The sequence below is a fragment of the Schistocerca serialis genome, chromosome 11 (assembly GCF_023864345.2).
Source record: "Schistocerca serialis cubense isolate TAMUIC-IGC-003099 chromosome 11, iqSchSeri2.2, whole genome shotgun sequence".
NCBI lineage: Eukaryota > Metazoa > Arthropoda > Insecta > Orthoptera > Acrididae > Schistocerca > Schistocerca serialis.
Genome location: NC_064648.1, coordinates 181,621,236 through 181,637,371, shown reverse-complemented (window position 1 = coordinate 181,637,371; position 16,136 = coordinate 181,621,236). Strand labels below are relative to the sequence as shown.

The following is a 16,136-nucleotide window of genomic DNA, read 5'->3' as shown; positions in this document are numbered from 1 at the left end:
ACCTTTTATCACGCCAACTCGTTTACAGAAGACTGTAATGTTTTCAACATTTCTTAAAAGTTCATTTTCATTGTTTGTTAAGATGACTATAGTGTCTGCAAATCTGATCATCATTATGTCTGACTAGCAGCAGTGTTGTGTTACATATTATCCCAGTTCTGTGAATCAGAACTCTTGCCGTTTCACTGTGAGCATAATCATTTGCCTTAATTTGACTTAATGAGTCTTCTTTCATTCCAGTCCACTCTCATTTTCCTCATCATGTTTCAATTTTTTCTCATTCTATGCTTTAAAAGCTTTTTCCTTGCATATAACTTGCATGCATAACATGGCTTTCCTTCCAGTAAGTCTCTCCTGTAAGCCCTGTAACAATCTTTATATTTTTTTCTATTTCTGCTCCTTTTTTTCCTCTTAGATACTTCTTCTTTTGAGTATTTTGTCAGACATCAAGTGAGTACTTATTGCTTTCTTCTTTGTCATTGTTTCCATTTTATGATTACTGACCTTAATTACACTCCTGGAAATGGAAAAAAGAACACATTGACACCGGTGTGTCAGACCCACCATACTTGCTCCGGACACTGCGAGAGGGCTGTACAAGCAATGATCACACGCACGGCACAGCGGACACACCAGGAACCCCGGTGTTGGCCGTCGAATGGCGCTAGCTGCGCAGCATTTGTGCACCGCCGCCGTCAGTGTCAGCCAGTTTGCCGTGGCATACGGAGCTCCATCGCAGTCTTTAACACTGGTAGCATGCCACGACAGCGTGGACGTGAACCGTATGTGCAGTTGACGGACTTTGAGCGAGGGCGTATAGTGGGCATGCGGGAGGCCGGGTGGACGTACCGCCGAATTGCTCAACACGTGGGGCGTGAAGTCTCCACAGTACATCGATGTTGTCGCCAGTGGTCGGCGGAAGGTGCACGTGCCCGTCGACCTGGGACCGGACCGCAGCGACGCACGGATGCACGCCAAGACCGTAGGATCCTACGCAGTGCCGTAGGGGACCGCACCGCCACTTCCCAGCAAATTAGGGACACTGTTGCTCCTGGGGTATCGACGAGGACCATTCGCAACCGTCTCCATGAAGCTGGGCTACGGTCCCGCACACCGTTAGGCCGTCTTCCGCTCACGCCCCAACATCGTGCAGCCCGCCTCCGGTGGTGTCGCGACAGGCGTGAATGGAGGGATGAATGGAGACGTGTCGTCTTCAGCGATGAGAGTTGCTTCTGCCTTGGTGCCAATGATGGTCGTATGCGTGTTTGGCGCCGTGCAGGTGAGCGCCACAATCAGGACTGCATACGACTGAGGCACACAGGGCCAACACCCGGCATCATGGTGTGGGGGAGCGATCTCCTACACTGGCCGTACACCACTGGTGATCGTCGAGGGGACACTGAATAGCGCACGGCACATCCAAATCGTCATCGAACCCATCGTTCTACCATTCCTAGACCGGCAAGGGAACTTGCTGTTCCAACAGGACAATGCACGTCCGCATGTATCCCATGCCACCCAACGTGCTCTAGAAGGTGTAAGTCAACTACCCTGGCCAGCAAGATCTCCAGATCTGTCCCCTATTGAGCATGTTTGGGACTGGATGAAGCGTCGTCTCACGCGGTCTGCACGTCCAGCACGAACGCTGGTCCAACTGAGGCGCCAGGTGGAAATGGCATGGCAAGCCGTTCCACAGGACTACATCCAGCATCTCTACGATTGTCTCCATGGGAGAATAGCAGCCTGCATTGCTGCGAAAGGTGAATATACACTGTACTAGTGCCGACATTGTGCATGCTCTGTTGCCTGTGTCTATGTGCCTGTGGTTCTGTCAGTGTGATCATGTGATGTATCTGACCCCAGGAATGTGTCAATAAAGTTTCCCCTTCCTGGGACAATGAATTCACGGTGTTCTTATTTCAATTTCCAGGAGTGTATATTGTACATAAAAAATGTCAAATGTGTGTGAAGTCCTAAGGGAGCAAACTGCTGAGGTCATCAGTCCCTAGACTTACACACTACTAAAACTAACTTAAACTAACATATGCTAAGAACAACTCACACGCCCATGGCCGAGGGAGGACTTGAACCTCCGGCAGGAGGGGGCATGACATGGCGCCTCAGACCGCACGGCTCTTGTATAGTAGATAAAATGATAAGTGCATAAATAATTTAAATATCCAATTTGACACTATTATAGGTAAATTTAAGTTAAAACACATTTATTATCACTGAAAACCTCTATGACGTTCAACTTGCTTATAAAAAGTTCCATTGTTATTACAAAATAGGTCAACAGTCTACAAAGATATTGAAGAAATGTTGAATACATGCATTGTAACAGTGTTTATATGTAATAGCAACTCAAGAAATCTTACTTGGTGACTGCTTAGTTAGGGATAAGTATGGCATTGTTCACAGAGCCTACGTAAAATACTTATATTAGATCATGAAGCATGGGCTTTACATTGGTAAAGGAAATTATTTGAGAATGAAGATACATACACTCATACTTTGTTGCTGGATAACAGGCTCCCAATTCCTAATTCACAACCATGTGAATATCAATTACTACAGCCACGCCAGTTTTATACATTGAGAGGGTTATTTTAAGTTACCTCACTGTGATCTTCAGCTTGGAGCAGTCTGTGAACCCTCGACTTGTTAAATATTCTTCTTATGTGTAGAATAACTTAATTTTTACTAAAAACCAAGATCTTGCAACTCAGATCTTTTAAGGCTTTTATTGTGCCTTTTAAATACAGCACATTTAGATGGTAAGGATGTTGTCGTTGGAGACCTTCTGGATAATGAATAACAGCTGTTTTTTAATACATACATATATAAGTTGATTATATAAATTTCTGGTCATTGGTATTCCTTGACAGCATTGCTGGTGCAGAAGACTGTTTGCTGCCATTGATTACCTTGCCCATCAAGACTGCAAGACCATTTTCTACTCTCTTGGAATGGCATGCAGACTAGGTGGAATACCCGATGCAAATAATAAAACATACAAAACAGGACTTGCCCTCTAATAAATCTTCTTCCATGATACTTAAAACTTTATATTCTAATTGCATTTTCTGGATAGCAAAAATTCATACAATTCTACCAATAAAGCTTGTTCATTTACATTCAAAATTAATATGGGATTTCACATCCCCATAATGAAATTATCTATTTCCAAAAATATCTGGAAAATCTCATGCCCTGACAATGTGCTTGGACATCAGACTTCATGGTGAAATAATTCCTGCAGGCTCCAAAATTACACTTGGCCCACCTTAATTTATTGATCCCACATTCACAGGATAGTCATGGGATCTTCACTAATGCAAGTGTCAATATCACAGAATGGTAAATCACTGTCTCAACAGGTCACAGTCCTGGACCTGTCAAATTCTGACACATACTGGTGGACATTTCTCCTCCTTTTTACATGATGAGTAACACAGTCTTGTCGCAAACAACAAACCTTCAAATGTGACTTCACAATGAGAGACTGGCTGCATAATTTTTTCTTACATTCAGAATGTTGATGACATTTCTCCCACCTGCTTTGTGCAGTTGCTGTGTAGATGGCCACTCAGTTGGAAAAAAAGTGGCAGTAATTTATTGCAAAGTGTTTGGATGGAAGGATTGTCTTTTCTCTCTGAGTTACTTATCAGAAGACTGCTCTTGCAGCTCACACTTAGTACAGACACATACTTCTGTGCCAGACATGGTTCCCCCAGTTGGACGCATTGGTTATTGTAAGCCACCAATATGAAATGGAGTAGGATGTTAGATATGGCCTCAGTTGCCTGAGACTACAGTCATTTGTGTGTGAGTTGCGTTTTCATGAGTGTGAATGTGTGTGTTTGTCGTCTAATTTTGGCAAAGGCCTTACTGGCTGAAAGCTACATTTGTGATGCTCTTTTTGTTGTGCCTATCTGTGACTCAGCATCTCTGCTATATGGTGAGTAGCAACTTTCCTTTACACAATATTGTTAGGATATTACATGAGTAGCTAGAGGTTGTGGGCAAAGTGTGGATTCCAGAATTGGAGTTCTTTGCCATCAGCCTATGATCTGGGCATGTACATCCTTTCGTCACTCCTCCAAAACTTTGTTTGAATTACTCCTCCAAACCACCAGCAACTTGACCACCCCCTGCATTTTGTATAATGAATTACATGTTCTCTATTTACCATGTCTTCCACTTTTTATTTCAGTAATAATCTCTTTATTGCTCACCCCTAAGTCCTTTCTCTCCCACCTCAACATTGCACTGAAATGCCAATTATTTGCATATTTAGGCATCCAGTACACCTTTCACCATTTTGACATTTGTTACATGGCACCTTCATGATGTTGCACTTTTCACGGCCAGCCTTGTATTTTGTACACAGTGCGTGACATGTAGTGATGTTCTAGAGACCACATAGGACTTCTAGAGACCATGTATTATAGTACAGTGATTTAATTATTCTAGTTACTTATGCTATTGTGTAATGCAGGCTCATGTAACAAGTAGTCCATTATTCTGTATAAAATATCAACTTTATCTGCTTGTATGTCATTCTTTGAAAGTTGCATAATACTAACAATATACCTTTATTGTAGCAATGACCATGTTAAATATCGTGTATCATATATAATGTTTTAATATACACCACAAAGTGGAACTGTCTGTTGGGTAACATACACTGATCAGTGAAAATGACCACTGACCTGCTATTGACATAAACTGATCCAAGCGATAGCAACATTACCTGCCGAGCAAAGACTGCTAGTCAAACACACACATGGTGCACGTAGTATCAGTGAGCATGCCATCCTTGCATAGAATGGGGAAGGTGTACAATCTATCTGAGTTTGACTGAAAGCAGATTGTGATGGCCCAGAGGCTTGGCACAAATATTTCAGAAACTGTATGACTTGTCAGGTATTTGAGGAGTGCTGTGGTTAGTGACGTGAAACCATGTCCAGACGTTGTGGGGTTGGGTGGCTATCCCTCATTACAGGTGTTGGATGTAATAGGCTGGGCAGATCGGCAAAACAGGACAGGTGGCAAACTGTGCCAGAAGTAACATTAGGCTTTAATGCTAGACAGATTACTATGGACGCACAGTGCACCAAATGCTTAACGTCGGGCCTCTGCAGCTGATGACCCATGCATGCGCCAGTGTTAACACCACAACATCGGCAACTATGTATGTACTGGGCTCGTGATCATTAGCACTGGACACTGGCACGGTGTTAGAGCATTGCACAGTCTGATGAATCCCGATACCTTCTTCATCGTGCTGATGGGATGGTGCAAACCCTTCATTTTCCAGAGGAACAGCTCCTTGATATCTGCACTGTGGGACAGAGATGAGCTGGCGATGGCTTCCTTATGCTCTGGGGAACATTCATGTGGGCATCTGCAAGTCCAGTGCAGCTTGTGAAGGCAGCATGATGGCCAGGAATTATCGTACACTGGTTGCAGACCACATTCATTCTTACAGACCATGCATATCCCTTCATGACAATCACATTTCCCGACAGCAGTGGCAATTTTCAATAAGATAATATGCCATGTCACAAGGCCAGGAGTGTGATGAAATGGTTCAAGGAAAACAGTGGTGATTTCTGTTTGATGTGCTGGCTCCCCAACTTGTCAGATCTGAACCTGATCAAACACATCTTGGATGTGATTGAGCGTTGCATCAGAGCTCATCACCCCTTTCCCTGGAATATGTGGGAATTAGGTGACTTCTGTGTGCAGATGTCTTGCCAACTCCCTCCAGCAACCTAACAAGGCCTCATTGCTTCCATGCCATGATGTGTTGCCACTGTTATCCATGTGGAAGGTGAACATACTGGTTATTAGGTAGGTGATCGTAATGTTCTGCTGATCAGTGTAATGTTGTACAGTTGGTTTTCTTGAATAGGATTTTTATAAGAATTCCAGTGGCTAGAAGAGTTGATAGCCAGATTATGTGACACACTAGTTTTACAGCAAACTATTTTTCAAAACCCTAAATTTTATAAAAGTTTGATTGCTGTTATGATCACATTATACATTTAAAAAAAAATGTATGTACTACAGATAAAGGAAAAGGTCAGTGATGAACATATGAACTCCAAATTTACTTGTTATGTACATTGATAATTTGACTCACTCATTCTGACATACCTAGAGGGAACATTGAGCCCTGATTGAATTGTGTTTGTGTGCCAGAAGATTTCATGCCATACCCCAGGCAATCTGTGATTGAATATGAGAAGTAGCCAATATTAATATATGATGACTAAGAGTCTTTTTTTCTAACATTGTATTCACTTTGCCTGGTGTAAGTGTGAATAAAATTTAGTATTTTAGTGATTGTTAATTGTTAATATGGTGCACAGTACTAGATTTGGTCAGTGTTTTCTCATTACTTATGTGAATTGACTTTTAGACACCCTGATGATATTGTTTTCAGACTGAAATGTAAGGAAACTAATAAATTAACTAATTATTAGTTGTTGATTGTTCTAAGTTATCCATGATCATTAGTATCATAAATATTAATTATTCTATGCAACTTGCTCTGGTTTAATTATTGAGTGAGAACTGGTGGTGAATTCCTACATACTTTTTTGTCCAGCAGTTTGTTTCTGCATGACCAGCATAAGATGTTCAGATCTATTTTTCAGCTGTTGCTGGTTTATGTTCACTGTGAAAGTAAAACCAGAGTTTCGATTTCTCTCAGGGGGACTGAATTGAAGTCTAGGTGGAGCTGATGTGATTTAGATTTTTCGTTATGATTCTGATGTTCTGAGGTAAATTCAAGTGTGTTTCCTTTCAGTGCTTCTCCTGCAGGTGTTACTGTGCTTTTCTCTCAACAGCCATGGTTTCAGTTGTGTGTTTCAAATTTTATAAAGTAACTGAGTCATTGTTTTTATGTTCATAACAAGTAATGTAGAAGTAATTATATATCTTCACTCAGAGTTGTCTTATTCATTTTTATTTGATTATCTCGATGTTTCAGATCATCTCATCTGTCCAATGAAAACTATGGCTCTTCATTTAAAGAAACTGTTTCTCCAGCTGTGACCCGTGATGAGCTGACACAGGAAACTGTCACGCACAGTAATTCCTTCTGCAATGCAGATAACATGAGTGAGATGGATAATGAATTCTGTGACTTCACCTGTGATACATGCCTGCAAAGATTTTCATCAAAATACAGCCTCATAATGCATGTATTCACTCACATTGACACTGCACAGCCACCATTACATGTTTGTAGATGTTGTGGAGAAGTGTTTCTTGACAATGATGCCCTGAATAAGCATGTCAGTATGAAGGAGGATGGCAGGACTTTGATTGCACAACCATTTCCTGATACCAGGGAGGTTCACAGCTGTAGAGATGTGTGCGAGAATATATTCACTGCAAAAGATCACATGCCTGTTGCTCTAACTGCACCCACTGTTAGTGATTCATGTGGACAGTTTGCAAACATTTATTATGCCTCACAGGGCTATTACTGTGATCCCAGTAGCTGGTCTCTCTGTCAAAAAAATGGTAAAACAGTTTCCTCATGCCTTATACACGCCAAGCCACACAAGTGTGATGTATGCAGCAAATCTTTTGCTTATGCATCTCTTCTCAGAACCCATTCCTTAGTACATTCTGGAGTAATGTCGCACAAATGTGATGTTTGTGGAAAAATGTTTGTTAGTGTTGATCATCTTAAAAATCACAAATCAGTGCATTCTGCAGCAGAGAAACACAAGTGTGATGTCTGTGGCAAACTGTATACTACAGTTCATAACCTCAAAGCTCATACATTAGTGCACTCTGCAGCGAAGGCACAGGAATGTGCTATATGTGGGAAATTGTTTGCTACACTTGGTCAGCTCAAATCCCATGCAATAGTTCATTCTGGTGTGAAGAAACACAAGTGTGATGTTTGTGGCAAATTGTTTGCTAGATTTGGTGAACTCAAAGTTCATGGCCTAGTTCATTCTGCAGTGAAGTCACATGAGTGTGATATTTGCGGAAAATTGTTTGCTAGACCTAGTAATCTCAAAGCCCATACCCTACTACATTCTGCAGTGAAATCACACAAATGTAATGTTTGTGGTAAATTTTTTTCTAGACTTGGGCAGCTCAAGAACCATGAATTAGTGCATTCTGGGGTGAAGGCACACAAATGTGTTGTGTGTGAAAAATCGTTTGCTTTAGTCAGTAATCTCAAATCCCACGCATTATTGCATTTGGGGGTGAAGGCACACAAATGTGATGTTTGTGGCAAATTGTTTGCTACACTTCGTGAGGTCAAGTACCATTCGATAGTACATTCTGGGTTAAAGTCACACCAGTGTGATGTGTGTGGCAAATTGTTTGCTAGACGTAGTGAGCTCAAAGTTCATTTGTTAGTACATTCTGATTTGAAGCCACACAAATGCAATTGTTGTAGCAAATCTTTTGTACGGGCTGTTGATCTCAGGAGGCATATGCAAGCACATTTTAAGAGGAAAGGGCATGTAGCTTCACATATTGAAAGCTCCCATCCTAGTTAGATGTACAGCAAATTTTGTACTTAATTCAGTGTTTGAACTTCAGTGCAAGATTGGTAATGAAGTGCTTTACTGTGAATAATTAATTGGCTGTTTGTTGTGACAGTTCATATTTTTATTCTGACAAATTCATTTTGTGATATGTATTTCATTTTGTTAGCTGTGTTTTGTAAGTGTATTTGCAAACAAGCAAAGTGGATGTAAAAAGTGTAATTTCTGTTGTTGCTGTTTCAGAGTGTTCTTTATATATATAGAGAGTATATATAATCAGTTGGACAACACTGCCAGCAATCCTTAAAATGAATATTTCAGCTCTTTTATTCATATCAGAGTAGAGAAAATTGTGTGTGTGTGCAGTGGAACAGTTATACTGGAATGTTAAGCGAGTTAAGATATACATTAGACTGTGCAAAAATAGTTCCAGGAATTACTTCTATGATGTTCAGTGCTTCTCATATTGCAAAAAATACAAAAGTAACTAAATATAAAAGCCAGTCGAATGAAAACCAAAGACCCACCATAATACCTGTCCCAGCGACAGGTGGCTCCACTATTCTTATGTTTTGGTACTGTCACCGCTGTGGTATGGTAACGGCATAATGCCACATGAGAGGACCACATAGGCGTTGGGTAATGGCCTTGGTTGTTGGTGTACGGGTGGGGTGTGTTCGTGCAGCTGTTGACTTTGAGGCAAGTGAAGAAGAGCAGGGAGGTGTGGTTCATTTTCTGGTGGCTGAGGGTGCTAGAGTACACAAAATTCATCATCGCATATCAGCTGTGTACGGTGAACACTGCATCCCTGGTATGTGTGCACAAGTGACAGAGGAGATTCCAGGAAGGGCACATATCACTGCAAGATCCGTGCCCAGGACAGACCTGTTGAGCTATTAACCCTGATGTGGGGGGCAGATTGATGGTCAGATCTGAGTACGCTGATGAATAACAGAGGATGAAATTTGTGTTCAGGTAAGCTTTAGTCATGGCTCCATGCATGCTGTCATCAAAGATTGCTTGCATTACTACAAATTTTTGGCACAATGGGTGCTACATCCACTGAATGAGGAACAAATATCCACAGAATGGTGTCACGTCTTGAGTCATTTACTGTGGTACCACAAGAAAGGGCATCCACATTGTCAAAGGGGACAAAAGGTGATGGCACCATTTCAAGCCTGAGGGCAAATGGTAAAGTCAACAGTGGAAACATTCCACTTCTCCCCTGCCAAGGAAGGCCAAAGCTGTTAACACAAATTCAGGTAAGATATGATGACATCCTCCTTCGAATTCAGGGGCCCTCTGCTCATTGAGTTCCTTGAGCGTGGAACCACAGTCAATGCTCAATCCTGCAAAGACATTGTGCAGACACTGTGACGTGCTGTAAAGTCGAAAGACCCAGGATGCGGTCAGATGGAATCATCCTTTTTGTTGGTAATGCCCCCCCCCTCCCCCCCCCCCCCACACACACACTCTCTGCCAATGGGATTAAAGCTGTGCTCCAGCAATTTGATTGGGATCACTGCAACATCCTCTGTACAGCCCAGATGCTTCACAATGTGATTTTCATGTACCATATTTAACTGACTAAGACAAAGTTTTTTCCCAAATTTGTAATTCGAAAACCATGGGGTCAATTTATATTCCCAGACTAAACTATTGTTGCTGAGGTCAACTTTTCTAGATTACTTGATAGATTAATATAGAGCTCATCATCCATTTACAAATGACACTTTGGCTATTAAGGTTTCACACAAATTTATTTTGAAGCATTCCAAAGGATAGGGTGTAGTGATGACTTCATTTGAATAAGCTCAAGGTTTCCCAATATGCTGAAGCACTCAGTACAGTATTGACCTTACTCGAACAATTGTGTGACAATTGAATCATGACTGTAGTGCAAGGGATAAATAAGAAACTATGAAGCAGTCACTATGATAGCCACTACAACAGTCTAACGCTCTGTTTAAAAATTGACAGTTTTGTGAAACTCAGGAGGAAGTAGAATTTAATTCTATCAACTTAAAAACTTCTGTTGGATTTGAACAGGTTTGCAGCAAAATTTCTCATTAGCATATGGATGTTTATTGGTTTTTAAATAAAAGTAACATTAAAAGGTGAAAATCTTTCCTTCAAAAACCTTTATTTGATTCTGAACTGAAGTCAATATTTTATTTGGTTACAAGAAACTGTAATGATTTCCCAGGGGGGTTGCAAGTGAGTAATTCGGAGACTGTTCACATTTTAGAATACCGGTGAATAGCATCACTAGCATGTTAACTGGTTTTAGAACAAGATGGTAACATTCAGATGAAATAAGAAAGAAATCGGATTAAACTGACAGCAATTGTTATCCCAAGAATAGTGGTAAGATCATTGTGGGGATAGTATCAATATACCTCACTAAATCACAGGACAATCAAAAGTTCGACAATTGGACTGAGCTGCTGCTGTTGCATATGAGCTGCACCATAGGGGATATTGCTGTATGTATTTCACTATTCTTCAAGCACAGCAGTACGGAAGGGTTGGAAGGTGAACAGTGACATCTTGGGTGATAACTACCTTGAGTGTGGGCAAAGGAGTTGCAAGCAGGCAGCAAAAGTGTAGACTGGAGCCAGCGACGTACTTACGAGTTTTGTTTAGCAATGTTGTCAACACTCACCGTCAGGTATGAAGTAATGATAAGACATGTCAGCTTCTGGTTCTTCACAAGAGCTGTGGGCAGACAATATGTTTGGAACCAAGAGAAATTGTAAAATTATGATGTCAGGATAGACACAAAATCTGCTGTATGTTCAGAAAAAAACAGCTTTTGCAACCAGCACCACGCAAGTAACGAGCAGCCCTTAGTGGCTCGCAATCACTGTTTTCGTTATCTTAAATATCTTTTTGACTAATGCCCATTTGGCATATTTATTATTTTATAAATCACATATAAGTACTGTCAGTCTTTTACGATTCCATACTTCTACCCTATCTTACGTTTTTAGTCATTATTCTGTGACCATGTTATAGAATATAGACCATTCTTTATTTTAAATTCTGAAGAAGACACTCCTAGCAGTGTTGAAACTAGGTTAATTTGTTAAAAATAATGACCGAGGGCTGTTTTTCTTTAAATTGTAAAAACAGTGTTGTTCTCAGGTACCACCATAACCACAACCATAGAACTCGCAACATATTCAGAATAAATATCCAAATATTTATGATAACAAAGATATAAGTTTCATAGCTTCTCTATTAAGATGATGATGATGATGATGATTAAAAATAGTGATACCACAGGTGACAGTAAACAAAAAAGGCAGTGAAGATAAAAATTAATGTAAACCATTTTTCTTTTTTTTTTTTTTTTTTTTTGTTTAGGCTATTTTATTTGTCCTTGTATTATCAAAATGTAGACAGTGAATAAATTGCATACGTTTAAAATAGATCCATTGTTAACTTTTTAGTGAGATGTCTCACATGCACAAAAGTTTGTAATTCTAAATAGTCAGAATATATTAAAAATACATTTTTCTCAAGGAGCCTCTTAAAAAGGGGGGGAGGGGGTCGTCTTATATTCAGGGTTGTCTTACACTTGGATAAAAATGTCGTTTGGCAGTCTGAAGAAAGAAATGCGTGGACATGGTTTTCAGTTGGACAAGGAAGTACAAAAGTGAATGTGATCCTGGGTCCCAAGTGGGGTAAATGTTTTAATGTACATGGTGATTAATTTTCAATGGAATAATTCCATGGTCTCACTGTGACGAGTGTTTGGTTTTCATTTGACTTCCCCTCATTAGTACCATTTGTGCAAAAAACCTCAGCTTCAAAATTGTTCTAGAACTAGTAGAAAGAATTTGAGATGTGATCAAGATATTAACTTATCATATGCAAGAAGTATGTTTCTACTTCGATTCAGTATGAGGTCAAATGATGTCATAGCAGATGTACTGCAGAAACTATGTAATTAAATAACTTTTGCTCAGTAATATTCTGATAAGTTGTTTTGTTGATGGACAGATACCTTATTTAATTAAGTTCTGACTTGTTCAGTGTTGCATGATCTAACAGTCCACCTTCACTGTCCTATCAATGAGTGATTGTTGTTTTATTTAATTTTAAAAGGAACATTTCTTCACCTGGACTACCAGATTATAAATTTAAATTGGTAGATGTTGGGAAATGTCAATCTAGAATAACTGTTTCAAAGTTAGTTATTGCATAAACTAGAAAACAATGAAAATACTCATCTTAATCATCTTGTAGAATTTGTGGCTCAACTCTTTGTCCTAAATTTTGCAAGAATACCATACTTCAATAGCTTCAGGTTTTACACATTTTCAAATAGGTATTAATTTGTTCAAAATAAATTATCGTAGGATATTTCCATGTTCAATGTAATCAACAATTCACTACTACTCACCAAAGAGTCAGTGATGTGTGTGTATGCAATTTTTGTGTGTAACATCCTCAAAGAACATAAGGACTGTACTAAGAGCATGGATTTATTGAAATTGATCTCTCTATCAATACAAGTTTACTTATGTTTTTCATGTGTGTTTTGAAAGCTTGTTCTTGTGACTGTGTATTTCAATCATATTACATTGTAAAATTCCAAAATAGCAATCATAAATTGTATGGTAGTCAGCACAAGCATGTTGGAAATCGTAAAAATGAAGAAATTGCTACACTGCAGTGAAGTGAGAAAGCTGCAGCGAAGTGAGGCAATGTGTCACTGAAACTGAAAAAGTTGCTGAAAGCACGACAAAGGAGGCCAGAATAAAAAGAAAAGAAAGAAACTAGGGAACATGAAAGAACATCCAGAATCAACAAGATTATTGAGCTGGAATGTTTTGAAATGTTATCATTGAGAAGAAAACAACATATAAATCTTTCGTTTCAATTTTCCAGATCAACATTTTTGCATATTTAGGTGTAATTATCGCATCTAATACTAAAGCTACAAAAACAAAATTTTGCATCAATAGTAATATAGTGCTTGTCTACACAGTAAACCACATCATTCAGAAACATATTAAATATTCTAAGCTGGAGCATGTCACATTTTCTTAAATTATTAGGAGAAAAGAATTTACTTCTAAAAGCTTTTTTTTTTTAAATTACACACAACAAATAATCAATGATTAAAAGAATAAAATTTGTTTCAATCATTTATTTTGAATAGTGTGGCAGTACAGTGTACCTAAAATAAAAATTACATGTAATTCAGTACAAAAGATAAATATCAGTATTCACTCCACTATGTATTCCACAGTTTTGAATTTTTGAACACACTATACTAATTATTTGATTAAAGTCTCATTCCAAAATCTATAAAAGTTTCTGAGTTATTAAATTTCAGAAAACTAGTAAAAAGTACAGGCCATGACATCCAAGTCTACTTAAGGTTCTTAAAAGTAAAAAGATGAATGAAACTGGTTTCCAAAATATTATAGAAAAAATATAAAAAGATGAAAGAAATTTCAAAACAATGTCTCCAACAGCATACTGATCTCAAAAGCTCTCTTCATTAATGTAAGATATGCAATTTTTGAAGAAACATAGTTAAAAAATGAAGCGAAGTGGAGAGTTTATTAAACAGGAAATATCATGATCTACTGTTGAATAGACTTCTCTATGGTACAGATTCATTATCACGAGTATTGGAAACAGGTCGATTACATGAGTAAAATAGGGATTTCATTACTTGAAGTGATTCTTACACAAGCTGTAAAGTTCTGAAAACTCATGACATAGCCTTCCTCAGCCTGATTTCAGATTCTTACACATATGTTGGTAGATCCCTTGTACTGGGTGCTTACAATGACTGAGGGTAAAGATGCAATGTAGGACACTAACTGCAAAAAAGTATTGTTATATGTAGTAAAGGATGCATTTGTACTCTGCCTCATTATACTAATCTTAAATGTTTATATTGCTGTTCGACAGCCACTACATCACAGAATGTTCATGGTGTCTGCAGTGTGTTAGGCTTTAATTTTTCAACATTTTGTACTATTTTACTTGTCAGTTTGAATGCAAATTGATTCATTAGTGTGATCAAGAAAAATTTATTTAGTAGTTACATTGGAACTTCCTAGGATAAAAATAATAATGGGAGTGAATATTTATATTTGGTATATCCTATGAGAATAACGTTTATTATTTCTTAATTTTACCTTATAAGATAATAGGTGCCTATTTGTATTGTTATTTGATTATATTTGAGGCAAATTATTATGCTGTTACTTAAAAATGGAAATACGAAGTAAACTAAAAATAACCAAGCTCTGAAGTGAAAACTGTGGTGCAAAAACATATCACTTTACTCAAGTAGTCTGAAATGGATGGTGTGCAGGAGACTTTGTACCTGAAGTATTTCAACTGGTTGAAAATACAACTTCATATTATGCACTACTAACTGCACCTTGAACAGGCTAACACTTTGTACATCACTGTTGTATTCATTTATTTTTGATGACACATATTTGAAAAATGTGTGACAGTGTCACCTGTTTGCCAGGTGTCACAGCATCCCTAATTCATATATATTTCTTCCTTTGAGTTCCTTTTCTTCATCTGGTCTATTTCCTTCTCTGATCACCCATATCTTGTAGGGAGTACTGCTGCCTGAAGTTCCATGATGCTGTCACTTGTCCGTTCAATTACCTGCAGCAGACTTGCCTCATGTTTCTCCACTTCTTCAGCTATGGTAATTGTTTTTTAGATGGAAACAATATTTCTTGAGTTACTAAATCTTTTAGAGACTGTTTACTTTGTTTTAAGTTTAGGCAATTACTTTCTATCTACACAAACACAGGCATAATCTAACCTGATGCACACACACAACATACTCATAACAGCCATTCACGAAATGTGATACATGGATACAGATACCTTTGATTCTGAAAGTTATAGGATATAAAAAGGGAAAGTGAGACTGAGGGTAATGAAAAAAATACCACACATTGGAACAGCCTTTATAATCAACAAACAAATCTTGAACTCAATAGTTGACTTTGATTCCCAATCAGAAAGAATCTCAAGTCTTACATTCACAAGCACAAACAAAATCTACACAATTATAAATGCACATAACAGGAAAAACAAAGAAAAAGTGGAGGCCTTTTGAAATCATCTAGATGGCATTATTCAGAAAATTCCAGATAAAAACATCATCATTCTTCTTGGAGACTTTAATGCACAGATTGGTAAAGAGAAAAGATATAAGAAAATAGTTGGAGACTATCCTGCACACAAGAGAACAAACAGAAATGGTGTGAGGCTAATAGAACCTCGCCAAGCACACAATTTAATTCTTAAATCCACAGCTTTGAAGAAACTACCACGAAGACAAAAGACGTGGATATCCCCAAATCCTAGCCTTGGGGGAGTTTTAACTTGATCATCTGGCAATCAAGATTTCTTGCAAGGATATCCTGAATGTTAGGGTGCTCAGGGATGCAAACTTGGATTCAGACCACTACCTTTCTAAAATTAAGTTCAAAGTCATCCAAAACAGGAAAGGCAGCATGAAACAAATTAAGAGTCAGAAGTACAGCGCGGAAAAGATATTAAAATCAAATGAATTCACAAAATCCACAGAAACCATTC

General features: G+C 38.6%; 1 protein-coding gene across 3 annotated transcripts in view; it reads left to right on the top strand.

Moving 5' to 3' along the window:
* The window catches only part of LOC126427139 (zinc finger protein 665-like), a 48,581-nt gene extending 35,637 nt beyond the window's left edge, over positions 1-12,944 (top strand). For all 3 annotated transcript variants that reach the window (XM_050089365.1, XM_050089364.1, XM_050089363.1), the window contains one exon: positions 7,004-12,944. In XM_050089365.1, coding sequence (XP_049945322.1) covers positions 7,004-8,543 — 1,540 coding nt within the window. In that variant the 3' untranslated portion in view covers positions 8,544-12,944. The remainder of the gene's footprint in view (positions 1-7,003) is intronic.
* The last annotated feature ends 3,192 nt before the right edge of the window (positions 12,945-16,136 follow it).